This window comes from Balearica regulorum, chromosome 17 (genome assembly GCF_011004875.1).
Source record: "Balearica regulorum gibbericeps isolate bBalReg1 chromosome 17, bBalReg1.pri, whole genome shotgun sequence".
NCBI classification, from domain to species: domain Eukaryota; kingdom Metazoa; phylum Chordata; class Aves; order Gruiformes; family Gruidae; genus Balearica; species Balearica regulorum.
Genome location: NC_046200.1, coordinates 6960869 through 6988533, shown reverse-complemented (window position 1 = coordinate 6988533; position 27665 = coordinate 6960869). Strand labels below are relative to the sequence as shown.

The following is a 27665-nucleotide window of genomic DNA, read 5'->3' as shown; positions in this document are numbered from 1 at the left end:
AAAGAATCTACTCCATAACTGAAGATGAAAACTGGTCCATCACAGCATCTACATTTTTAATCGAAAATTTAACATATCTGCCCTAACATGGCTGAAACAGTAGGCTTTCTGCCATTAGAGCTGCAAAACATCTTCATCTGTGTTTAACTACAATAGTCTTTCTGCAGCTTACATTTTTTGCACATAGTGCCATATTTTATTGTGTAGTGTTCTGTTTTCCACTTTGAGGTCTAACAAAAGTTTACGATATCCACCTCTATAAGCAATACTGTTCAAAAAGGAATCTAGTTTGTTTCACAACTGTCATCATCATTTGCCACTTGGAATGGCATAGCTCTAAACATAAATTATAGCTTAAAGTGCTGAATGGTCAAGCAGCAGACACACCAAAACTGCATTAAAAATAGCACAGGGCTGTAAAAAATGCTTGTGTGTGTTTATAAGAAGAAAAATATTTAAGCTTCCATATATTTTCTGCTTAACCAAATTTGCATGCTGAATTCCACAGAAGCCTCTATTATCTCGAGCTGATGAATGTGAAAACTGAATCAGCTGAAGTATACTGATGAAGTTCTCAATTATACATATTGCACATCAATTAATTAGAGGCTGTCAAGAGATGGAAAGTTATCTTAAGAAACAATAGAAACTTTTTAATAATCTTGAAGTTGAAAGTGATCTCTTTGCTGCTTATTCCACAAGAGGTATGAAAAACAGGTTAAAGACTAAATCTTCACCAATGAGAAGAAAAATTCTGCATGCTCAGTTTAGTAACTTCAATGTGTTGGGTTTCGTGTACATTTGAGGTGTACATATACAGGCATGAAAAATTTTCACTTCCTTGCATGTTGAAGACACAACGTGCCACAAAACATTAGAGACACGAAACATTTCAAAGCCTTCTGGGCATGCATTTTCCAGATGTTTTTCTTCTGCAATTGGCGAGCTGAAATAATGCCATTTTGATTATAATAGGTGCAGAGAGACTACATGCAAGGTGCTCTCAAAAAGGGCATCTCCTGAGTCATATTTCACATTCCTCTCTGCCAGCAAAATAATTGCTAAACATAAAGCATATCGTTTGCTAAACTGGAGTTTCCCCTTATTTGTGCAGATACGATAAGATGTCAAGCAATATCAGTAGGAATAACATAATACCACTATATGATGACTGTGCAGAGGTCATATAGCTTGCACAAGCAGAGCACAAGAAAATGACCCAACAAGAAGGAAATATGGGGTCCAAATAAAATATGAACTCTCACAGCTAGGAGATAGTAGCGCATTAACATTCACTGATTTGGTTGTATGTTTGGGTGTTCAAACATATGCAAGAATGGGGGAAGAAGAATGAGTGCTGCTATTATTTTTTTTTCTCCATAGAAGTATCTGTCTATTAAAATAAAGGTCCAGAAAATAAAACCCTAAGTTCTACCTAGGAAGTATACAATACATCAGGCAACGTTTAAAGTCTCTTACGATGCCAGGATATAACCTTCTCCAAGTCTGGGTACACTTACTTGGAACGTGGGCGTTTCCTACTATTTCCAGGACTATTACTAATGCGATAAGCTGTTGGAACACTTCTTTCATCTCTCCGCCTTTCTGGTGTGTGAGCCCTTCTCCTAGGTGACCTTGATCGTGACCTGAGCAGGAAAAACACATCCAAAAGTTTGCTTTTTGTTACTTATTTCATTACTTTTATTTCAGTGGAACTGTGCTGTCACCAAACGCAAATATAACAGCCTTCAAATGCCCATTTTATACCAACATGGCGTATTTAGTCTCCAAGACTTGTCAGCTGCATAAAAACTTCTTACCCATCCAAGATATTTAGGATGTAGTTATCCATTGCTTTTCACTCCCAACAGGGGGGGACAAAAAAGCAATGATTTTTTGGTATTGTGTGCTACTGTCAACTGCTCTATTAGTAGGTGGGAAAGTTTTACTTTAGCCCAGTTACCTTTTGTGGCAACAGAGTTTACTAACATTGGCATGCAGAAGTCCAATTTGGCTCAAAGCCTGGGCTTATCAGGCCTGATCTTGTCTTCGCAAATTAGTAGTATGTTTTTAGAACTGCTGCATCACAGAGATAAATATAAGTTTTTGTTTTCAGTGCATCTCCAACATTGACAAGTCCAGGAAATTCTGTCCCTGATGCTGCAGAATAATTCTAGCACAGCCAATATTTTCACCTGTGCAAGTGACCAACAACCCATGATCAGTGTTGTTTGGCACTAGCACTTTGACTTGAGATATTTTTCCTAGAAAAGTGAGAGAGAGAAAGAGATCAAGAGGGAAAAAAGAAAGCATGCTAAGTTATGATCAAAGATCAACTTAAGAGCTTAGAAAAGAAAAAAGAAAGCATGCCCAGTTAAGATCAGAGATCAACTTAAGTGCTTAACTCTTTTTCTCTATGATTTGGAATATAAGTGCATGTGCAAGTAAAACCTGAGTATTTCTTAATAACAAAATAAATGGAATGAGAAAAGTACTGAGAGATGGAGGGGAGGGGGGAAGTTGGAGAAGGGGGCAATTCAGGGATCCAGCTTGGAAAAAAGAAAGAAAAAAAACAAACCGCAAATCCACCCAAAATTCCAGATAGTAAGTTAGTTTTATTCTCATTAAAATATATAGTTCTAATAATTTTACTTCTATTTGCTTATTTATTTTAAAGCCTCTCTTATTTGTTTACTAAAGGTATGTCATTCCACATATACCAAACGTTCATGTTCTTGGAAATGCCTAATTTGCAGTGGCTAAAAGACAAGCCATTTGTGAAATCACTGATCTGCAGACTCACACCATATAATACCATATAATATATACACACACACTCCTGAGCCATTTCTCTTACATCTACAACAAAAGAGATCAACTGAAAATGAAAAAAAAAGTAATCGCAATGGCAGTTAAGTGTTGCAAATTAACTGCTTTGTGACTTAGAAATCTGATCTTTACCAGGCCATTCAGAAGGATTAAAAAAAGGAAAAAAAACCCAACAGATTATAAAGTTTGGGGGTCAGTCAGACACCTTGACGTTTTACCAGGATTTCCCTCAAAAAAGCTCCAGCAGTCAAATCTTTTCGTTGTCGAAGTTGCCTGATAATTTTCCCACTCTGTTGCTGCTGCCATTGATGAGCTGCTCAGACTCGGCTCCATGCTCAGTGTCCCTGTGGATGCTGTGAGTCTGTGATACGGAGGCACACACTTCACATTCAGAATAAAAAGTGCTAGTTTTGGCATTAACTAGAATCCTGAAAAGGCTCAGTCCCTTAAACAAAAGCTGAACCTTAGTGAAACATGCCTCTATGGACCAGCCTAAAAAAAGTCCAAACAATCAGAAAGGAAAAGGCATTAGCTTCATTTTTATGAACTGACGTTTGTGGTTCTACAACATTCTTCCAATCACCAAATGTTAAGAACTTAGGCCATTAGCTTCAAACAATTAACAGCTTAACAGTTTTACTGCAATACATCAATTATTACTTTCATTAGACTGTTATTTCAAAAGGCATTCTATTCCTTTAAAGTCAGTATCACTTGTGTTTAGCAGGGTCCTAAAAGTTCAAAGGGTTATGAAGCTTGGCATGTCTCATTACAAATTAGGAATTAAACTACGTGAATAGACACTGCCTCAGTAACAAGAAAATCAGCTTGGAAGGAGAAAAAAAGCTAAAACAATAAACAACCAACCAACCTTTTTTACAAAGAACAGCTACTTCCAAGTCTCAAATTCCTAACTTTGAGGCAAAAAGTCTCACATAAACACACACACACAGAGGTGTAATCTATCCAAACTTACTGAAAAGTAACCTGTTAAAGTATGCCACTACTAATTACTGTTTATAGCTCATTACCTGTATAAATTATGTGGCTTAGTACTACTTTGTTACTAGACAGTATAAAGAAAAATGATCAATATCAAAGATAAGTTTAGACTTTCCATCTTTACTCTAGTTCAAAATGAAGATCCAAATTTCATCTAATCAAATCACTACATCATTCAGTACGTAGCAAGTGCCTCTGTCTCCCTTCCTCTCCTCTCACATACACAGACAAACCACGCTCACATGTACATCATTAGCTTAGATCCTATACTATAAAGATCTATTGGTAGGAAACAGAGATTCAGATGAACATGGTCATTATTTACACTTACTGCCAACCAGCTGTGAAACTTAACTTCTCAGCCAGAACAGCACACGGATAAACCCAGTGACCTACACTGCTCGAAAGAGCACCACTGTCAGCACACGGAAAAACCCTGTGACCTACACTGCTCGAAAGAGCACCACTGTCAGGTACATTTCACATCAAACTTTTTAATGGTGCTTTGAAGTCAATTAGAAAAAAAGACAGTAATGAAGCATTTACTACAGATGACCGAAAGGTACCAAAGGCTGTTTGTTTTCCAAGACAGATTTAACAAATGTGCCCCATCTTTGGCATTAAGTACTTATTTGTAATAACTAATTATCTCTTTGGGATGAACAGCTACAAAGCAATCCCCACTGCAATACCTTACAGCACTTTTGGACATGGTTTACTGTTTGCATGACTTTTGTTTAACTTTAATCTGTCATGTTGGTCTAGAATTAAGACTGTACAATACCAGGAGCTTTATGGGACTAATTTTAGTAGAGACATTTTGTTCCAGAAAATAACATGCATTTATACAGAGAATTGCTGTTAGCAATTGCATTAGCAACATGCATCTTGGAAAAAAAAAAATAAACAAACCCGAAAAGAAGAGCTTGAAAAGTATACTGAACATCACTTCAGTAATGAGCAAAGAAAGTTACTGCAAATTTCTGTGTTTAACTTCAATTCCTATATCTCATTTCCTATGAACTTGTCACAATAAGTTATATGGTAAAGGTGATCTTTAATCTTTTTGAAACAACTTATACCATTAAACAGTAATTGCTCAAAGTGGTTTTAAACAGAAGCTCAACTAACATCTATATGGAACCTCACAAAATTTAAGGCTTTAAGACCATTCCCCAAATACAGGGCATATGTTGAGTGGTCGTTATTACAATTTAGAGATTACAATTCATTATCACCTGAATAAAATCTGAAAAAATGATCTGAAAATAATGAAAAATTATGCAATAAGCATAGCTCCTCTTTTGGTTGTCAAGGTTAATTTAAATATTGTTTAAATAACTTCAAATCCAAAATATTTATTTTCACTGTGTAGATACTTCAAATCTAATAAGCTACTCTCTAAGTTATGAAAGTTTGTTAAGATTGTTATTCTAAATTATTTGATTAACAGGAACTGGAGCAGTAATTACTACAGAAAAGGAAAATTCCAGCTTTTTTCAGTCCACTCTTAAGGTAAAATGAAGCATCAATAATCACTTCATAATGAAATTTGTAGGTTAGAATATACATTTTTGAACAGAATAAGGCAACAAAATCTCAAAATGAAATGGCACACAGTATTTTGCAATGTGCCTTATAGCACAGAGCATCATGACCACCTATTGTCGAAGGCAGTCAAATAAGCAGCATATCAGACTGATCGTTTCAGCCCAAATTATGTTCATTTAATTCCTTGCATCTCTGAATAGCAAAGATGTCTTCCAAATATTGCATTGAACCTGAAAAAATCTAATATAAAATAAAAAGGTGTAATGTGTTAACCCTTACTCATATTACTGTAGTTAGAAACTTTGTTGAACAAACAAAAAAATGCACAAGAAATATGTAAGATGAGAAGATTTGTCACACCACCGCAAAGGGCTAGAAGCTGCTTTTCAGGAAGAAGCATATGTCAGAGGCATGGCCACAAAGGAATGTATGATTTTGCATGCATCACATAGCTATACAGCTGCAGTAGTATTTATATGCACAATCTGTTTGAACTACAAGTTACTTTAACACTGTCCTGTAGCATGATCCAGAGAAAGCAACCTCAAGAATAAGCCCTTCCTACTGAGCACAATAACTGCTATGTGGCAGGGTATACAGAGACAACAAATTTTACAGACAGTAAACTTTAAAGGTGCCTAGACTCAAATGTCTTAGATGTAATTAACAGTATTAATATAAGACAATACATATAATCTTATAGCTGGATAATTAATATAGGGAATTTAATATCATTAATGATTAAATATAGAGTTAACGCACTAGGCTACATTCTTCTATGGTCTCCCTTCCTCATCAACTCTGTTCTCACCCTTCTTGGATTCCTGTCGTATCTCTCCTGCCATTCATCCCATTCTATTTTTTCACATGCTACCCAACTGCTTGTTTTCCTTCTGAGCTTTGCCGTTCAACCATCTGGTTCTCTACCTCTATTTCTATGTAACAACAGCCACAGACTTATTAGCAAGTTCTCTTCCTGCTATAATCTCATTCCTATGTATTACCACCAGGTGTTTCACAGATGAGAATGAAAAAGCATTTACTTGTACAAATTTTGCACTATGTAATTAGAAATTAATGATTCATTATTTCTTTAGTTTCAAAGACCTTCCACATTTGATAGTATTTATTTACTGTCTTCAAGGTGACTATACCCTTTGTAATGGGTACAAAGACACTTATATAATGGATGAAATGCAAAAATGTTTTAAGTGTTAGCCCATACAGAACGCTAAAGAATACGTTTGGTTTCCAAACCCACCTTGAATGCCTGACAGTTCTATAGGCAGTGGGAAGTGAGTGCTTTGCTTTTGAATGTGATCTAGACCTGGATTTAGATGATGAATGATACTTCAATGGTGATCGGGATCTTGTCCGAGATCTCTTCTTGTGTTTTTTCCTTTTCTTTTCTTTTTCTTCATCCCTTGGAGGATCTCTGGTTTTGCTTGAAGCCCTTTCTGCTTGTTTAACTTCTAAGGTGGGTAAAGTTCTGATTGCAGTCACAGGACATGGTATACTATTGACACTCTGAAATCAAAGGTAAACAAAGAACAGTGTTCAGTATTCAAAGTTGCAGGCGAATTTTTAATTTGAGAAAGTTCTGTAACTGTGGACAACACATAAGCATCTCTAGTCCTTTACACTAAACGGAGGGCTATTATCTACTCCTGTGCACGCCACATACATGCACATTCTGGCAAAGAAACTTAAGATATCCTGCTTGGTATTCCTGCCAATATACGATATAAGGTTTTTTTGCAGAAATGCTGGATAACGAGTATAACAGCAAGGAAAATAATAACTAACAATCACCTTATGTTTTTTGACTCATGTAAGTGTGTGAGATATACATCCATCTTAAGAAAGTAGTTAAATCAATAACAATCTAACCTCCCACAAATGCTTTAAAACCTCACAGTGCTGCATCAGTATTATGTAAAGTGTGTATAAGTAAGGCTGACATCTTCAAAAACATGCATCTAGTAACATTTAACGGCGGCCTATACAGTTCCCTGAAGATGCATACGCAAGCTGGGATACGCATGCTAAGACTGTCAGCTTAACTAGGACATAGTTCTGAAGTTTTCAGCTTTACTTTTTAGAAGAAATTTTTATTAAAAAAGGATAAACCTGAAAATACATTCGGGAACTACCGACATTCAAAGTTAAGTTTTAGTGTCACTTTCATCACTGAACTGTGCTGTTTAGATTACAACCTCAAGGAAAACAGCAAAACGAATTAGTGTTGATAAAATTTATTTCTGTACCTTGTGAAATAGATGTTTTACATGTAAAGGGCTGGGAAGATAACAAAAATTATTAATCTCAAAGATAGAAGAGGTCCATGCACAATTCATGCTCAGTGAGTAATTATGACTGCAGTCAGTTATGCAAAACAGACCACAGTCCAAGAAATTTTCAAATTATCAGCTTGTACCTCAGAGATTCTGCTCAATACCTTGTTTAGAACAATTCACATCAGGCACTATAGATATGCTCCTCATTTCAAAGCCTGTCATTCCCCCAGCTGCCATTTCAAGGCAACTGGAGAAATCAGTTTCCCTCTGTCATAATTTCTGCTCCACCTGGTCTGTCACTTTCACTGTTTGATACAAGGATGCTTACCGTGATTGGAATAAAAAGTAATAAATTAAAACCTGAAATAACCAAATTAGAAACAGATGATCTTTTCCTTTCTTTTTACCCTTCTACTGTGAATATATCAAGGCAATAATTGACCACATTTGAATAATGAGAAATCCAGCTTTGCTTCAAGTTAGAGAGCCATGACACTTTTCTGAGCTTTAACTGGTAACTGCTATCACAATATTTACAAAAATAGCAATGAAGTAGTACTAAAGTAGTTTGCTTCAAGGATTATAAACATTTTATAGCTTAATCATTTGAGTGACTGGTTTACCAGCGGCCCATTTCCAATGTCACTAACTTCACAATCCACATGTAATTGCAGACACCTCATCTCCAAATTTCAGAGTTTGAGACCACCGCAGCCTACTTTTGTTCCTTGACAACGTTATTCATCTCTCTATAAAGCATCCTAGTCTTCACTTTGAACACTACTGAATATGCAATAGACTAGTTTGCCTTGAAGTAGACACCTCTAATAGCTTGAAACAAAATAGCTGCAGGCAAAGTAAAGTTAAGAGGAAAACAAGAGAGAGGAAAAAAAAAAAACCCCACCCAACTGTTTTCAGCGCCCAAGTTCATTTGGCAACATAAAAATCAAGGTATCGTACCACTGCCAAAAAGGAAGTTAATAAACGAATGTCATGTTTACTTTTAGCTCACATGCAGAGACTGTCTGAGCCATCAAGATGAAGAACCCCAAAATGCTAAGCACCTTTATGTATCCACCAAAAGCACAGGATGCTGAAACAGTGGGCTCTCCTTGACTTTCAGGATGCTTACACTAAACATCTCCAAGAAAAGCACAGCTGCAGGCTGGCTGGCTGTAGGTTCAGACACCACTGCTTCAGGTTAATAAAGAATCATGTTTGGAAAGCCATACAGAAGTAACTTTAGCTATCCCCAGGTGACTATGTAGGGTCTAGAGTGCAAGACAAAAGCTAACACACAGGGAGGTCACCTACGCGCCCAAACCTACACAACACAATACTGCGACCAGGAGATGAGGTGATAGTTGTCAGGTCACAACAGCACGATCAACTGTGAACAAAAGTGCCGATTCCTTCAGTGGCAACTCTGGTTGCCTTCAAGAAAAAAACATTACCAGCAAAATGACCTCATTCACCATTAGAGCAGAACATAGAGCTCAGTGAAAGAACTTAACGTCAGCAAGTTGCCAGGCCACTAAGAATATTTCTAGGTTTATAAATAATGCTGCTGAATAAAAATGTTTGGGGGGAAAAAAAAAAGTCTTAGTGTCTGGCAAACAGAAGCAGCTGACAGTGGTTTGTGCTTTTACTAGGGAAAACTGATTTAGGCAAACCAAGGTAATGGGAACTAAAAGTTGAGGCACAAATGCAGAAAAAAATAAATACCAAAGCAAGCACAGACAGTGGGAGGTTATTCAGCATTTCCAAAAATACAGAAACACTCTGTTTTACTGACCAGGCTCCACAGATCTGCAGGCCAGCAGAACACAGTTTTGGAAAGCATGGCAACAAAGTGGTTACCTGGCTAATATTTCTTCTGTTCTGAACAGTTGAATTTTGCAGTAATTTGAATCCTATGTTAGATCAAAATTGGAAAGAGTGAAGAATGTCAGAACTGTGAAGAGTTAATCAAGAATTCTTTCACTTCATTAAAATGTGAAAAAACCTCCAGATTCTTTTCTGTACCTTTTTTACTGCACATTCCCCAAAGCTTATGGTGACTATTCCCTGAGAATTAATAAGCAACTGTCTACCAGCAATGGAAGTGTATGATTGCTCTGTGCATCAAAGTGAGCAGTTACAGCTTTTAGAAGAGTTTGTCAGTCCTAGCCTCAATAAATTCACCCAAAATGATTAAATAGAAGTGATAAAAACATTTCCTATAGAACAAATTAAATACTCAATACTCAAAAGACTCAACAGTTTCATCAGGGTTTAGCTGCTGCACTGAAACATGTATTAACAGTACACGGACTGTGATAAGTTCTGCAAAAACAGACAGAATTTTGCATTCTCAATTCTGAAGAACCAACTGTAAAGAAATTAGTGGCTGTGAATCTGTTTGCTGGATGGATCAATACCCCTTTGTATCTTGAATACTGTGAAGACTAAAAATCAAGGCATAGAAGATTCTTAGCTCCCTCATCTATCTTAATTAAGATGACAGTTCCTCATATTTACCTTTTTTCACTCCTATTAAATATTAATTAAATTATTTACAGTATGAGGAATTACAACTTTCATATAGTTTTTGATAGGTTCTTGCAATAAAAAAAAGTTCCAAGTGCCAGCAAGCTATCCACCCCCCAATGCCACATTAGTATGTGACATTTTGGTTTATGTTTTTATCTATCCTTTTGAAAAAGCAAGATTAAGGACAATTTACACACAACCCCCTTCCATGCTAAACAGAAGATTAGATACCTAGATTCTGGGAAAAAAAAAGAGAAATGAATGGCCCTGAAATATTCTAAAGCATTTTAAAAATACTTATTGGATGATTTTCATTAGACAATTACTTTTTGCTTACAAATAAACATTAAGAAAATATGCAAACAAAAAATTATGTTATACATTATTATTCCAAAGAGGCATGCAGTATTATCCGCAGTCCATTGCCAAAAAAGTAGGATCAACTACAGCAGTAAGTAGGAAAGACATACACTATCTGCAGTTGTTGATAACCCTGTCATACTTGGCAAAACTTGAATAGCATCTTATTTTTAAACATGGAAAACTTCTATTTCATTTGTAAACAGACTACTTTCCACAGGAAAGAAAAAAAAAATATTGTTACATACAGGACAAAAGTAAGGATAAGCCATCTAAAGAAACAAATGATAAAACAGCTTCAAAACGGGGAAGATGAAAGAGCCAAAAGAAGTTTTGCTTTGTGCTATAGAATCTTTATATTCAAAAGCACAATGGCAGATGACATTTGGGACAAACCATTAAAATAGAGTTACTTTCAAATCCTGTGCTTCTCTGTTTTTGCAGCATTATGGTTGTGGATTTCTCTCCTTGTTTAAATTGCGTACTAAGGTTTATGCTGTTTGGGTATAACCAACTGTCTTACATGCATATCAAAGTACTATCACCCCTAAAGTATCTCTGACATAGGATAAAATATGAGAGATTAGCAGAATAATCTGTATTAGAAACCCATCAGACAAACTATTAGTTAAATCATGCCCTGTAGACAAAAATCAGACTGCATTACACTTGCAGAACACCTGTCACTACATCAAATAACTTCTTTGAAGACAACATATATACTATACCTTTGTCCAGCCAGCCACCAGTGCTGGCCCCTTCTCCTATTTTTGTCAGGTATTACCAGCATCAGTAGATTCTGGGAGACACTTTATCAATTAAATTACTTTAATGGGCACTTACAACCGATTTCTTTGACAAAGAATGCAGGTTTGCAGGCCTGCCTTTGACAGGGAAAGCAGGGAGAAGACTTTACCTACACACCAAAAAACTTTTTCCTGGAAGCAATGATTTGGCAGCTTAGATTTTCCCCTCTGCAAGACTCCTATAACCTGCTACCATTATCATCCACTGTTAACAGAAACATTAAGCAAGCATTCACCAGAAAGACACTGAACCATGCTGATTTTCTTCTGTGAGGCTTGGCTGCACACAGATGGAGAACTACAGCTCCGTAACAGATTCTTTTCCTTTCTCTTTTTCAACCTTTTGCTCCCAGATGCACCTAGGAACAATGCTGCTCAGATCATAGAATGGTTTGGGTTGGAAGGGACGTCAAAGATTATCTAGTTCCAACCCCCCTGCTGCGGGCAGGGACACCCTCCACTAGAAGGGAGGGTTAGGGAATATCCAAAGTTTTGAATTTGCACATTTGCAGATAAACAGCACTTTAACCCCAGAAAAAGGTGGCAAAAACATTATAGGCCCACTATACCAAGTGTACTGTACCAAGGCCTACTACCAAGGGCGACACTTGTATTCAGAATTCAACTCATGCCAATAGCCAGCATATTTGCTTTATTACGTTGAATAATAATAAACAAAACCAAGCATACCATCTTAATGTGAGCTCTCCCAATGCCTAATCTACTTTATTCAGGGTTTGGTAAATATATATAGAAAGGTGCACAGCTAGCGTTTATTCTACTTATAAGTAGAACTTTATATATAATATAAATATGTGATTTTAATTTTTAAAATTTAAATTTATTTTAATAATTTTGGAATAAGGTTGGCATTTCAGATTATTAAACACCTTGCTTTATTTGCTTAAAAATAAAAAAAGCACTTCAACATAGCACTCCAGACAACCTGGCATACTCCAGCTCTGCATATCTAGAAGTACTGCAGCTGTGAAAAATACAGGTTGGTTGCTGATGTAGGCCAAAGACCCTATGTTCCTTGCAGAATGATTGCAACTTCTCTCTACTGACACCACCTGACAGATGTGCCAGTTGGTGTGGTTTTCTCATTACAAAAGTGTCTATATGAATTATACACGTAAACACAAGAAGGAGATGCCACCCAGTTACTGTTTACCCATATCCTGAAAAAGGGTAAAGGCTTCCCTAGCTACAACACTACTGGAAGCTAATCAGTTTGGAAACTGAGCTATACTACATGTTTTTCAAGTACCGGTTCGAGGAAATGTTATGCGTAACTATACTGTTGCAATGCATGCAAGAATGGTGAGGAGCCATTTGTGAAAAGCTGTGATGCTTCATTGCTCAAACTCATTTTTCAGCCTTTTGTTCCTCTTGCTTGATTTCACTTTAAGGAAAAACAAGAAACCATATAAAAGAAATAATTCAGCTACAGAAAAAGTAGATCTGGCTATTTTTAAGATTCAACTGAAGCCAAAAAAAGCAGCTTAAAAGCACTATGTTCTGTGCTATCAACTGTCCTTTACATGCAGTTCGTAGAATCAATTTTGTTCAAAGGTATAACATATAGTCAGTACCAGCATTTCTTTCAAGAAATACTAGGTATCAAGAAAATCTGACAGAGGTGAAAAAGCTTTGCTCATTTAATGCATTTCTACACAGTGTGATAAGCAGGTTTTCAGCACAAACATACACTGTGTATACACACAAATAGCATTACTAGTTTTTATACAGTTATTAGGCAGGGGCAATCTCATGGGAATTATGTATCTCCCATGGACATTCTCAACTCCTCTTCATGCTTTATTATGCACCTCAGTCACTACTCCTTTTTTTTTTTTGAGACACATTTTAAGCTACAAAAATCATTCCACTACATTAACTCTATGACCACTGCATATCAATCTTTGTTTCGAGGACTCCTCATTGGGTGCTCCTTCTCTCAAAGCAGGAGATGAAATATGTTAAGTCACGTTTTTGGTGGACTTAAATACTTATTTATTTTTTCTTAATTTTCTGAAGTTTCCCCAATTAGTTCCACTGACCAAACCACAAAACTAATTTTACACATCTCTCTCTCTCTCTCTCAACCTTTTTTATACACTTTTTTTTTTTTAAAATCACAGTCACTGTAGTTACTTCTTGTTACTTTTGCAGTCGGTGTTTTTACATACAGCTTTTTGCTTCTGAAACAACTGAAAAAGCTTAAAATCCCCTTGCACTAGGTATTTATTTATAAACTGATTCAGACATCATGATGCAGCTTACTGGATTCTCAGTATACAACAGAGGTTAACAAGTCCGCAACATGATTTCACTTATCTTTTTCCAATAAAATTTCCTGAATCAAATGGGCTGTTACCAATAGGCAAACCAGGCAAGTAGAGCAAAAGGCAGATTACACTTTGGAAAGAATGTAGATGGAAGCTTTTTCAAATGTGGCAAATGGAAAGACAACAGCTTGGAAAACATTCAGATTTCCAAACCAACTTTTATATCTATATGCATATATCTATACAAACATATACAAGCATGCCAATAAGCAAACTACACTTCATAGGAATATTATTTCCAAAGACATCAAGGCATTTTTAGACTGTTCGTGAGCACAGTACTAGCATTCCCAATACAGGAGTCAATTTCATTTCAAAAAGCAAGGTCACATCAGTAACATTTAAACATATATTTGAAATTCTAAATAAACCCTTTTATAAAGAAAACATCTTCAAAGCATTTCTATTGGTAAGACGCAGTGAAACTGGTCCTTAAAACTATTAAATATACTGGATTTTTTTGTGAGAGAAAGAGAGATGCCTTCTCTGAAACTGTACATATGTGGGAGAAGGAAAAAGAAGTTTTTAGCAAATCAGTTTACTGAGAAGTGGGATTAGGGTGCAGTATTTTGTTGAAAAGTTCACTTGCTTTTTAGTAAGTTCAGCTTAGAACTTCAGTAAGTTTAGATATGAGTGAGGACACTCATCTGCTCTTCTGAAAAAGAGTCAGCTGTTATTGAAGAGTTACTGGTTATTTCAGGCATTCTCTTAAAGAAAAATATCAAAAGAATCTTAGCTTAGAAATATCTACGTCCTTGACAAATCCCCTTGAGAAGGAGAGGAGAACTGCAAGTCTGGGGAGTTTTGCATTGTCATTGCCTCTTTGCATTCACTCTTCAAGATATGTGGAAAAATGTACTGAACACTTGTGCCAGTCAGGGAAAAATTGTTAGTAGTAGCAATGAGAATCCCAAACAGGGTCTCTCTTGGGACATGACCACACTCAATTCACAAATCTACTGCTCTATGCCGATATCGATCATCTAAACTGCAGGTACGTCTCTTTTAATTGTCTGTTCTCTTGAAAATGTTTTGAGGTGTAATCGATGATTTATTTGGCAAAAATCAAGAACTGGGCAATGAACTACTTGTTAGGTACTGGAATTCTTTCTGTGGGAAAGGAAACGATGGAAAGCCATGTCATTCATTCTTGTCATCAGTCTGTCACAATCAATATATGAAATTTTCTCCCGGTATCCAGATATGAAGTTTTCCTCAATTAGCGCAACCAAGAGCAGTTTACTGGATATTCTGGAAGCTATGTAATTCCAAAACCAGGAAACTGAGGTTCTACTTCCCAACATTTGTGTTTGCAATGTGCAAGGAAGGTCTGACTGCAGCATAAATAGACAAACACAGGAATTTCAATCTGGCTTATGTAGGATCCTGCAACAATACCCTAAGCGCATAAATTTCCAGCTCTGTTTAGGTTAAGTTCCAGGAAACTACATAGTCTACACGAAATCCTACTCGTACTTTTTCCCCACAGCTGTTTACAGCTATGTCAGCGAAGACATAGGTCTAAGGTGACTTTGTTGAAAATTGATTTTGACAGTTTTTCTTCCATTAAGAAAAGAGATTGTCTGGACTTGTTGGAGGTGTTTGTACAGGTGCTGGAAACACAGACTCCCCTGTCTTTTAGCAAGCATGCATCAGATCACACTGGATTGGGATGTGCTGATGATAAAATGATGCTTGGGCTGAATAAAAATGGGTGACACTCCTGGAAGTAAAATTATCACTTAAGCTAAGATAAGCACTATACTGGCAGAAAGAAAGAGTGGCTCAGTGAAACAGTTGGAACCTAAATGGAATATATACAATGTAAATGCAAGAGTGACTCCTCAACAGAGAGCGCAGCTCTGCTGCCAAAACCTGCAGATGGAGAGAAAAGCTTCAGGACAGTGCTACGATGCATGAACAAATCAATACTTGAAGGATTTTCCTATATAATAAATTCAAATCTGTCATTTAGGCTTTTAAAATTATAGTTATTTTACTGAAATCAGAAAGGGTTTATGCGAAACACATTATTTCTTAGCTATTTTAAACAGCATTCTCTGTTTATTAGTAGGAAAAAAGCAAGTGATCAATACAGGGTTTTAAAGTTTGGTTTTATATTTCATTACTGTTTCATTACTAAAGTCTTTTGGCCCAAGATTCCTCTTTAATCCTGCCTACTCAAAAATACTAAGTCTTATAAAACTGATTTCTAGAGGCTCTACCTAAAAATACATTTTTATTATAACTACTCATCAACAGATTGACTGGTAATAGTTCTGTTTGCTGCAGAAGATAATGCCAACTAACTGAGTAGCCGTTACTTCTGCATGATAAATCCTCTTTTTCATCTTTGCGATAAATTCTAGTAATCTAACATATGGCGATAAGAAATCAGCTTTTAATTTCCTTTGGAAACAACAGTCCAAACAGCCAAATGGCAAGGGAACTTATTAGCAACTTTACTGTGTTCCTAAAACCTAATATTAAGTCTTTGTCAATATCCAGGTTACTCTTAGATTTCACCTAAGAGTGCAAAATCATGATGACCTACCCAAAACAGAGCTTCTAAAAGCCCTCAAACTGACATTACCCTAGTATTATCTATTGTGGTTGGACTATCCGAACAATGAAAACGGGCACAAACAGACAAGAGAATTACAAGACAGAAGATGGAAAGCAGTCTGCCTCTGCCACATGTCTATTTCCTAGTAGTTTTGTAGAAACAGGCAAAGGGTTCAAATTTCTAACACAACTATCAAAAATTGTTCTTTGTAAGAAGCACTGGATACTAACACTCCAAACTGATTTGCTACAGAAAGATGCTTGCTTCTACTCTCCAAAATAAGAGATTCTGCTGAACAAATTCATAATCAAGTAGGCACAGGCAGTGGAGCTACTTCCGGTTCTCCAGAAGATAGCTAGCAGAATGATTAGCCTCCTCAATTATTTCATCGTTTGTTGTTTTGACTTTTCTTTGACTGTGCCCAGTGAATAACATGCATAGATATATTTGTTTGAATTTTGTGCCACTATCCGTAAATTTAGATTTTAAAAATCATATCCTTATAATAAAACAAAATCTTTTATAACTGCCACACTGAACTTAGACCTAAAAAAGAGAGAAAAACATCCTAGTATTCTAAGCTTTTAAAGAGTTTACACAAAATACTCAACTAACACAGAGATGACGAAGAACAACCATTATATAGCTTAGGTTTTCTCCCACCTATGTATTTGTTTCCTCATTTAAGGATGTCCCAGCTAGAAACCTTAAATCACATAGATCAGTTCACTAACTATTCATCTCAGTTTCATGCCAGTTAATTTAATAAAAATCAAACAACAAAACCCAGGAACAGATGGAAAATGAGTCTCAAAGTAAGCTCAGTTGCCTGTGAACTGTTTCTAAACTTGAAGATGTCTACTCACATCAAAATATACATTAAATAAGTAAATATCACAACAGATACCCAAATACTCTTGAAAAGTAAGCATTCTAATGCATGGTCCACTGGTACAGAGTTAAACTTGCAAACTCATTTTCCTTTCTGTAACTGGTTAACTGACCTCTGAATTATGCATCGTATTTCTCTACCAGTTCTTTAATGACAGCTGAGACACATATGCAAGATAACTGAAAAAGATTGAGTATTTAAAATTCAAATTTCTCCCCATTTAGAAAAGCTTCTATCTCTCTCCAGTCAACTTCATAACACACTGTCAGATTCACACTCGATAGGTAAGCTTTCTGCTAGCTTTATGGTAAAGAGAAATTTATTTCCTGCTTACCTCATTACTGAAGGAATTCTCTTCAATTTTCTCAGTTTCTGCCTCTGCCAGAGGGTTCTTCAGGGTCTGCAAGAACAGTGCAGCTTTCCTTTTGCGCTCTGCTTGTAGCTGCTTTTCTTTTGATTCTTTGGAGGCCTGTGCAAGCTTCTCTCTTGCTGCAGCTGCTAATCTATCCTCTAGTTTCTGCTTTGCTAAGGAAGACAATTAAGCATTAAGTGTAGAGTGAGTCACACTTGAGGAACTTAGGTTTCCTTGAAACAAACCCACACCCCACAACACAAACAACCAAACAGCCCCTCCAACCATTCTCAAACCTTTCTAATACATCCATTCAAAAACTTAAGGACATATCAGCTTGAAATTATGAAATTCCAAGCATCTTAATTCATAGATATAGCATTTGCTTGATGAAAAGCAGCACAGGTGAAATAATAATTTTTAAGCTTAAAGAAAATGACATGAAAATCCAATCCTAAAAATTCAGGATACTTGTGCTTTTCTATTTACAAAAGCTATCTAAAAAAAGTAGTACTGTAAATTCAAAAGCTTTTTCCTGTATTTGTTAAAGCGATGCAAACTCTCCATTTTGCTCTTTCCACAGATCCAATCTTTACCTTACATTTTCCAGCCCTATTTACATACATCTTAAAATGTTTACACAAAGGGCTGCTCCAGAATTTTTCAGAAACTGTTTCACCACTGTTACAACCAACAGTTATTGTTATGTGATTACAGAAAGAGAATAAGCCAATTTACTTAACTATGCACCTAATGGATATTTTGTCTAACCTTTTTTGTCTTACACTTCCACTTTTATGTTCTGTGCATGTACAAGATGACTGGGTTTTTTGTTCAACTGCAGTTTTTCCAACACACAACTTTTTCCAAACATGTTTTACGTTTCATTTTTATTATCATACAAAATATTTCATATTTGCTTTAGATATGTATCACCATATCATACTCTCTGAGAAAGGAACTGCTACTTAGGAGCAAAAAACCACTCTGAAAATGAAAAATTAAATTCCTGTGGCATACTCATAGTTGTAAGAGAAATATTAGGTTTTTAAGCTAGTAAACACTGACAGCATCTCCACTTTATTAAACAATCTCTGCTGTGAAACAGCCTTGGGGAGGAATGGGGGAAATTTGATCCCTTTAAAAGATCATTTCATTCAAATTCACACAGCATACCCTTCTGTCCTTACATACATAAACACAGTAACAGGAAAAACCCATACAAAGACTTAATGGCATTGCATTATAAGAGTAACAAAACATCAACAAGGTGATATTAGTCTGTATGGAGTGCTATGTAACTGAAAAATAGCTTGAAGCATTTCATTGTTCTCTGAAGGAAATGAGAAACGGACATGCCTTTTTCTGGGCTCTGTTAATGCAATCTGGAAACTAGAAGCTTAGAGTTTTACTTGGAGATTGTAATGGAAAAACAAAATAAAATTCTGAAAGATCGTACATTAGGGCAAAGTACGCAACTCCAGTATGTTACAGTTTGATTTTAGCTGAGCAGACAATGAAGACATCATTCTTAACAATAAGCAGGATACTGTGGGAAAAGAAAAGAATTCTGATTCTTGTTAACATGACATAGGGAAGATTCAAAATACCTAAAATGCCATACTTATTCATATGACAGGTTTGCAGTTTGCCTGAAGGACTCAATCTTTCATTTTGTTTTCAGTGTAACATGGGATACCTTGTTTAGCTTCCAGCTCCTCCTGTGTAAGTTGAGGTTTTTTCTCTTCAGCAGCAGTACAAGGCGTGGTAACAGCTGGAGTATGGTTTGAAGCACTATTAGCATTCTCTTGGCCTTCCTTGCCCTCTTCTTCCTCCTCATCACTGTCATCATCTAATTTAACACGGTTTTTCTCCAAAGGAAGTAGGTCATTTTCTTTGGCCTTGATTGCAAAACTTATTGGAGCAAATGATGCTGTGAAGGAATTGGTAAGATTTTACACATCATTAGACTACAGTAGAAAGCAGGTTGAATTTCTTGACTTTATCCATTACTCATGCAGACTACACCACACACACACAAAAAAAAAAAAAAAAGAAAAACTTGTATCATCCTTACGTTATACTAATTATTGTGGGGAAAAGACAACACAATTTTTTAATTTTTTTTTTTTTTTTAAACCAAATGTTGGAAACTTCATTTGTCCTGTAAAGATCTCTCTCAAAGTCCTTTTCTAATATTTCAGTAGCAGCAGGGAAAAAGAAAGGTACTCTAAACCATCTCAGGAATTACATTTTCTGAGATGAGATAAATAATTTCCAATAATGTCCCAAATAAATTTTCGTTTCAGTACTACTTCTTTTCCCAAATGAACAATCTATTCTTTCAGGTTTAAGATGAAAACACTCTGTGCTCAGGCTTCTATCTGACACACTACAGTATGATAGGGTCCCTTATGTTTCCTTCACACTAAATGGATGGTTTGCACAACAATAGCATTTGGCAGGCTCACAGAACAGTATTTAAAGACTTATTTCCATCTATATGAAAATTAATTACTTTGGGGAGTTAACAACGTTTCATTACAGGAGATACAAACACAAAAGCTAAGTACTTTTCCCAAATGTCTTAGCTAGCTTGCTGTTGCAAGATTGGTGGTCAACTATTCCTTTTAAGCAGCCCCTACCACTCCAATACAAAAGGACAGCACAACACACTCATGCCAACATACTCAAAGGAAAAAAAAAAGCCTGTAAAAAACATGGAGTACCACAATAAAAAGGAAATTGCAGATCATTTCAAGCTAGGTTGTATTAATGGATTTTCAAAAAATATTAAGCATAGCTAATATGTAACTATATCTAAGTCTGAACTAATCCTTTTGCATTTTCCTTGGAACATTTTTTGAGAACCATTTTCTGAAAAAAATTACAGTATTAATCTCTAAAGCATTTATCCAAAACGCAACTTCTAAGAATAAAGAATGGAATTTCTCACACATCTCAAGCAAAGCAACCTACTACATATGGTCTGCTGCAATATTTATCTTTCTCAGGATGCCTTTTGCATATATATCCTGTAAGATTTCAATTAGGGAAATTTAAATACAATAATTAAATTACACACCAAGGTTTATAAAATATAAGCTTTGCACCTTGTAATTCTGGGGTAAAGAAACAGGCTCAGAAATAAAGAACTCAAGAATTCCAAGAGAAGAGATACTATAACAGTGATTTTCCAACTTGTTCATACAACAGAACAAATCCTAAAATGGGATTTTACTCCCTCAGAGGCAGAAGAAAAATCTAGTGTGGATGTTATGTCTGTCTTGCAGCCAAGTACTGTATTTAGGTTAGAAGAAAGTGGGATTTGTACCATATTAGAGGAAATGAAAATAAGTTTATAAGAATAAGATTGTCATGAAATGACTCACTGATTACACTCCATCATCTAAATTTGAGCGGATTATTAAAGCACAGGCTCCAGTTTGTCATTTATTAATAACACAACAACAAGAAACTATAATTTTCTGTTGTATATTACAGTCTCTTCATAGGGCATCTTTGAAGACGAAGAAGAGTGCTCCTTCCCTGGTGTCCTGTTTTTGGATGAGACAGTTTTAATTTTCTTTCTAGTAGCTGGTATAGTGCTGTGTTTTGGATTTAGTATGAGAACTGATAGTTTTAGTTGTTGCTAGGTAGTTCTGGTGTCTACACTAAGTCAAGTACTTTCCAGCTTCCCAGGCCCTGCCAGGTGGACAAGAAGCTGGGAGAGCACAGCCAGGACAGCTGACCCAGACTGGCCAGAGGGATATTTCCTGCCATAGAACGTCATGCTCAGGATATACCTGGGGAAGCGAGCTGGGAGGTGGAATCGCTGCTCGGAAACAGACTGGGCACCAGGTTGGTTTTTTTTTCTTTCTGCATGTGATGAGCAATTCATTTATGCATCACTTATTATTCTTGTTACTACTACTACTGTTGTTATTACTATTCTCTTCCTTTGTTATCCTACTGAATTGTCTTTATCTCAACCCACAAGTTTTTTTTTTTTTCCATTCTCCTCTCCATGCCCTTGAGGGGGAGGAGTGAGGGAGCAGCTGCGTGGTGCTCAGTTACCAGCTGGGGTTAAACCACAACACCTGGGGAAGGTACTCAACCTGCCCAGAGAAGAACCTGCAGAGTACGGACAGCCAGACAACCATGGCAAAGAGCTTGGAGCTTGCAGCCCACAGCGGGGAAAGAAATTACAGTGAGGAGCAGGAAGAGAGAAAAATTCCAAGGGACGACAAGGAGCAGATAAATGTATCGGCAATTAAGAAAGCCACTGAAGCAGCAGGAAGACAGTACACATCCATGGGAACACAGGTCAAGAGTGTTTTTCCTGTTTTGTATTTTTTTCAGTGGCTTTCACTTCTACTTAAAAGATTTAAGTTTCTAGGTTTTACTGAAAAGAAGAAATTTTAAGATCTCTTTTCCTGATAGGCCAGGAAATCAGTTCCCAGGTATAAATAATTGCTTTTCCAACTCAGGACACTAATAGTGTGTTAGCTGACTTTGTTTGGCTTCCAGGAGATCTGCCCATTTTGTCCTTCTGCTACTATGACTGCAAGAGGAAAAACATTCCACTTAAGAGCCTTCTCATGTCTTTTTTCCAGCATGACTAATGTCCAACACAGGAAGACTAAGGAACTGAGTAATAAGCCTAGTGTACTTCCTCCACATGTATGGTTTCAAGTAAGACCACTGCTTTTATTCGGAAGGAATAACTTTTCTTGCACAGAGCTTGTAACTGTCAAGTTTAAAACGTCAAAAATAAGATTCTACTGGGGTCACTGATGAAAGCCTTCAACTTTGCATAAAACCGAAATAAACAATTTATTCTGTCAAACCATAAATACCTGATAGTCTGATAAGAAAGAAATATGAAAGCAATCAAGTTATTTCAGTCCTTTTTTTGATGTTTTCAGTGAAAATATTTTCCACATGATAAAATTCTTCTCCCTAGTTTCCCCCTGCCTCTCCCCTCGCTTTTTGTTTTTGTTTTCTCTTAAGTATATCATAGAATTGTTTGGGTTGGAAGGGACCTTACAGATTATCGAGTTCCAACTATTGCTAACAAATATTTTCACGCCCAACAAATCATGCTAACATACCTTTCACCAATTTACCATCACTGACAGTTTTAGGAGGAACATCCTTTTTAGTTCCTGGAACTCCCTTAGCACTTGGCTCGGATGCATCTTCAGGTGCATGTTCATCTGCAAATTGAGTCTCACTTGGTGTATCACCGGCAGAATCTGCTGGAACATCTTCAGATGAAGATACTCCCTTTTCAAAAGAAAGGTCCAAACTTACTAACTGGGTAGTTCATGAAAGAATTAATGTTGTGTCTGTGGAGCTGCAATTTTGCCAGCCATTAAAAAAATTACATTATCAGCTAATGACACAACAGCTAATTTTACATTAATAAGCACTCATGACCAAAAGTTTGCTTCTTATAAATAATGCACTGCTTCTTGTAAACCCCCAGGCTGCAAAAACTACAGACCTACAGTGAGAAGGTGGAGTTATTTTACAGCGAAAAAAAATGTTCTTCAACTGGTACGCTTTTGCCAACAACTGTTTTTAAAATTAGACCCTAAAAGCATATACTTTTTCCCCAAAGTATATTCTTTTAGGTATTATCTCCAGAGTCCGGGACAAAAATCCATTAAAGTTAATTCACAGTGGCAGAAAGAAAGCTTATGACATTTTTTCATACTGTACAACTGAGTGATATATTCTTTACAAAATCAAGTTTTACACGGATCAACACAGGTTAACATGTTTGATTTGTTCCAACATTTTGCTGAAGAACACTGGGCCTATCAATGTTTTTTTGTGGCACTGAATTGATACAGATGAGATGTGCTGAGATTTTCAAAAAAGTAAAGAATAACTGGTTCTACTATGACATGATCGAATCATTCAAGACAACCTCTAAATTTACAGTATAAAAATTTTAAGATGGATATTGTAGAACATTAAAAATATTTACATAGTGAGTCAAGGGATGACATTAACTAATTTAACATTTACATGAGCCTCTCAATAAATAGTTCAGTTGCTTTCCACTGGCTGCTGCTAAGTATACTTAATGTTGAAATACCAGATACTGAAGAGATCCTTCCAGTGCTCCCCACAGCCATTCCCTGACCAATAGAACTAATTTCTGAAAATCCTCAGAGGGGAAAAACACAAGGAAATCAAGGACTTCATCCTGTATTTACTGAAGCCAGTAGTACAATTTCTTATTAACTTTAATGGCCAAAAGGAGAACAATCAATTGTATTAGTTGCCTATACATACATTACTAAAGCATAAAGATAATATTGAAATCATTATTCTAAAAAATTAAAGAGAATGGCATTATCTACAAAACCATGCAGTAGGAAAATATGCATTGCTACACACGACCTCAAGGGACTTAAACCAGTTTCTGCTTGCTTCTTAGCCGTACTCATTTGAACACTTAAAATGAATCCTTTATTATTACACTTTGGTTAGTGCACAATCTCCCCCCAAAATAAATGCTAACAAGTCCTTATTAATTATGTAAGTATTATGCATTCAACCCACTGGTTTGCAAATAAGAAATTCTAGAATAACAGTCAGCATTGCAGTACAGGACAATCTTGCATGTAATTTATCAGCTTATCTTTAAAAACTGTTTTCAAAACATTTTTCACTATTAAACCAACATATTAGACACAAGGGTTTCAAACAGCAACTGGCATTGAATTTCTTCATTTTCCACAAAGCGATTTTGAGTTTACCCACCGGCCTACCTTCTTCAGCTTAAGGCTCCCCAATCTAAGCCTTGAGATGACAAATGACATAGGGCCTAAAAAAAAAATAGCTCTTTCCCATGAAAAGTTAACATCAGATAACGTATTTCTGATACTATTTGCAATTTTTTTTTCAGTAAGAGAACAATCTAATGAGATTAGCTAACATGAGAATAGTTAAAAACAAGGATACCAAGTCTGGGTATCATCTTCTAATAACATGGCCTAGAAGCAGCAAAGCAAGTAGGAAACTCATGTGAGATTTTGAAGCTCCAATAATGTTTCAGTCAACTCTTCTTTAACAAAAGCTCCCTCAGAAAAAAGCATGTCAGAAAAGTAGTTTAGCTACAGTGCTACTGTTCTACAAAGAACCATGAGCCATACAAGAGAGGATGGTTGTTAAAAAACTACAACTAACGTTTCTGACAACAGAACACTAATCCCAATCCTACAAAGCTCTAAACCTCCACAAAGCATAAATTTCCTTGTATAGAAAGCCGAAAGATTTTCAGATTGCCATTTTATATTACAAGCACACTGGGTGGTTGCTTATATTAAAAAGCAAGAACTAAATATCACACCACCTCACATATCCTTATTTAAATGCTATGCAAAACTAAAAAGCAACCACAAAAAAAACCCCAATCACATCCTTTGCTGAACAATTTCTCCATAACTCAGTTTTCCATTTTTAAAATGTCTCATGGTAATACAACAGATAAGCAAGTCCTTTTCTCACTTACATTGCATTTTTAACATACGTATATACAAAACCACACGTACCTGACAGTTGTCACTGCTCTCTTTTTGAAGGAAGAATTGTTTTTTAAATTCATAATAAGCATTATACTGGTGCCACGGTTGCAGGAACTCAAATCTGTTAAAAGAAAACTGAGTATGTGAAAATGCACATGAACATAGTAAATAACAGCAATCCTTTGCCATCTAATTTTGTCTAGCAGATGGAATGCTATTTGATGTTTGGAAGCACTGTAACTTATGCCTAAACTTCCAGATGATACACATTCAAAGCACGTTTTCTAGAGACATTTTTGTTAGGTTGATTGTTCTGAGGATTGGGGCAATAATGCTTTGGCATTACCTTTAAGTAGGCCCCTGAATTTCAATTTAAAAAAAAAAAAAAAAAAAAAAAAAAGAGAGAGAGAGAGGTAGTACTCTTCTTCTTGAGACCCACATGTCCTGGTAATAGATTTATAAGTTAAAATAACGTTTTCTCTTACCTGAGATCATTCTTGGCACGAACACTGGTTTCAAATTTTATCCCATTCCTAGCAACATACTCAGCTAGCTTATCAATAACAGGTTGGATATCTGGGGGTGGAGGTATAATGGCAACCACTGGAGCAATTGTGCTGAAAACATCAAAAGTACAACATTTTTATAAATAGAACATAAATATCTTTCAGACTCTTGCTTTAGCAAAAAAAAACAAACCACCAAACAAAAAACCCCAAACCATTACACAGAGGTTTGCTCTCCAGGTTCATAATGCAGTGAAAATAAATTGATTTTCCATCACGCAAAAACTTCATAGTAGCTGAGTAACAATAACAACATACAATATCAAAGACCAAAGTGGAGGTAGTCAAAGCTGTATAAACACTGGTGAATGTTACTGAGGAATCATCAGTAATAGAGCCCTTACTAAATACTTCATATTGAAGCACTGCAAAGAGACCCACCAACCAACAAGCAAATCTGTATGTAGTACCTTGTAGATGTTGTGGTAGAAGTCAACGCACTGCTGCTATCGGTTGTGTCTGGGGGAGGTGGAGGTGTTGTACCAGGGGGTGGAGGTACTGTTGCTACCCCTGTAGTGCTTGATACAGTCACGCCTGCTGGCAATGCATTGTAGTAGGTGGCAACATCTATTCCTGGAGGTGGAGGTGCAAGGCAATAGGTTCCATCGGGTAGCATATAGTAACTATAATACATGGCTGCCACAGTTGCTAGAAAAAGACATATTTAAGAACAATGTTCAAATTACAAGGAAAACACCCAATTAAAAAAAAAAACAAAACAACCCTACATTATTGCATCAGTACAAACACATGGAGAATCTAGATTCACAAAACACACTAAGAAATGCTATCTAATTTCTTGTGGGGGAAAAAAAAAAAGGAAAAAAGAATGCTCATATTAACACACTTAGGATGACTAAGAAATATGGAGATTAAAGGGACAGAATCAGAACATACTGAAGTCAGCGGGAAGCCAAATAGGTATGAATAAAGAAGTGAACCAGAGAAGGCCTATTACAAAACTACCTAATGTTAAATCATTCTTCCTAATCTAATTCACTTCTGGCAGTTTAACTCAGTTAAAACTATGTATGCATTAAGAAAGAAATATGCATATATTCAAAACTAACATTGAGAAATTAAACCATTAGTATCACTATATTTATATTAAATCACTATATCTTTATATACAGGCACACACCTACTTACTGAAACCTGAACAAGTAGACAGATTTTGCAATTTAACACCAATACAATGAACAACCTATTTGAGCAAGTTTTCCACACTAGAGACTTCTCCAATTCTAAATATTTATTTCTTGGGAGTGCAAAGGCTTATGGATTTATTTCTTTCTTTAAGGACAATATTTTATAATGCTTTAATTAGCTTAACACTTTTAAATGGCAGTTACTTCTTGTAGATCTAAAGATTTTCTGCAGAAAGATGTGTAAACGGAAAGTATTCAGATAAAATATTTCAAAGGATTTACAGTAAGAGTTTACATTTCTGGAGGCAAAGTTTAATCAATATATGAAATTATAATGAATTATCCTCTTATAAGTTTCATAAACATTCCTGTGTGACACTATTTACTTGCTTCAAAGAATAAGTTATCTATCAGGAGAGCAGAATAAAGATCTGTTAAGTATCAAAGGCAGGGAGAGGAGTTGCAAACTTAACTTGTATTGCTAGTAAATGTTCATCTCCCAGTTTGCATCATATACATTCAGATTCAAGCCTGACAGGAAAGTAATCAGAAAACTGACAAGCCTTATTCTACAGAGATACTTATTCTGATTTTAGTCTTTCTTGAAACAACAGTAACTTTCAAACTCTCCACAGAAATCTTATTTCAGTTTTATTAAGATTCTCTGAAGGTATAGTTTTAAATAAAAATTATTTCCATGCATATTCCTCTCCATATATTACACTCTGACAACACCTGTAATCCTTTGGGGGGTTCTGAACATATAACAACATTGAAATCCACACAGATCATTATGGTGATACTTATTTGCAACAACTTTACTAAAAAAACCAAGAACTCCATCACCACCAACAACCTGAAGTAACATT

At 36.0% G+C, this 27665-nt stretch overlaps 1 protein-coding gene across 7 annotated transcripts in view; it reads right to left on the bottom strand.

Annotated features, from left to right (window-relative positions):
• The window catches only part of SFSWAP (splicing factor SWAP), a 47425-nt gene that overhangs the window by 5753 nt on the left and 14007 nt on the right, over nucleotides 1-27665 (bottom strand). For 6 of the 7 annotated variants that reach the window (XM_075770202.1, XM_075770203.1, XM_075770204.1 and 3 more), the window contains 8 exons: nucleotides 26059-26296; nucleotides 25568-25699; nucleotides 25110-25203; nucleotides 22653-22827; nucleotides 19238-19471; nucleotides 17521-17711; nucleotides 6644-6909; nucleotides 1521-1646 (listed from right to left, as the gene is read on the bottom strand). In XM_075770202.1, coding sequence (XP_075626317.1) covers nucleotides 1521-1646; nucleotides 6644-6909; nucleotides 17521-17711; nucleotides 19238-19471; nucleotides 22653-22827; nucleotides 25110-25203; nucleotides 25568-25699; nucleotides 26059-26296 — 1456 coding nt within the window. Of the gene's footprint in view, nucleotides 1-1520; nucleotides 1647-3034; nucleotides 3191-6643; nucleotides 6910-17520; nucleotides 17712-19237; nucleotides 19472-22652; nucleotides 22828-25109; nucleotides 25204-25567; nucleotides 25700-26058; nucleotides 26297-27665 lie in introns of all 7 variants that reach the window. The other variant, XM_075770208.1, reaches the window with a different exon arrangement.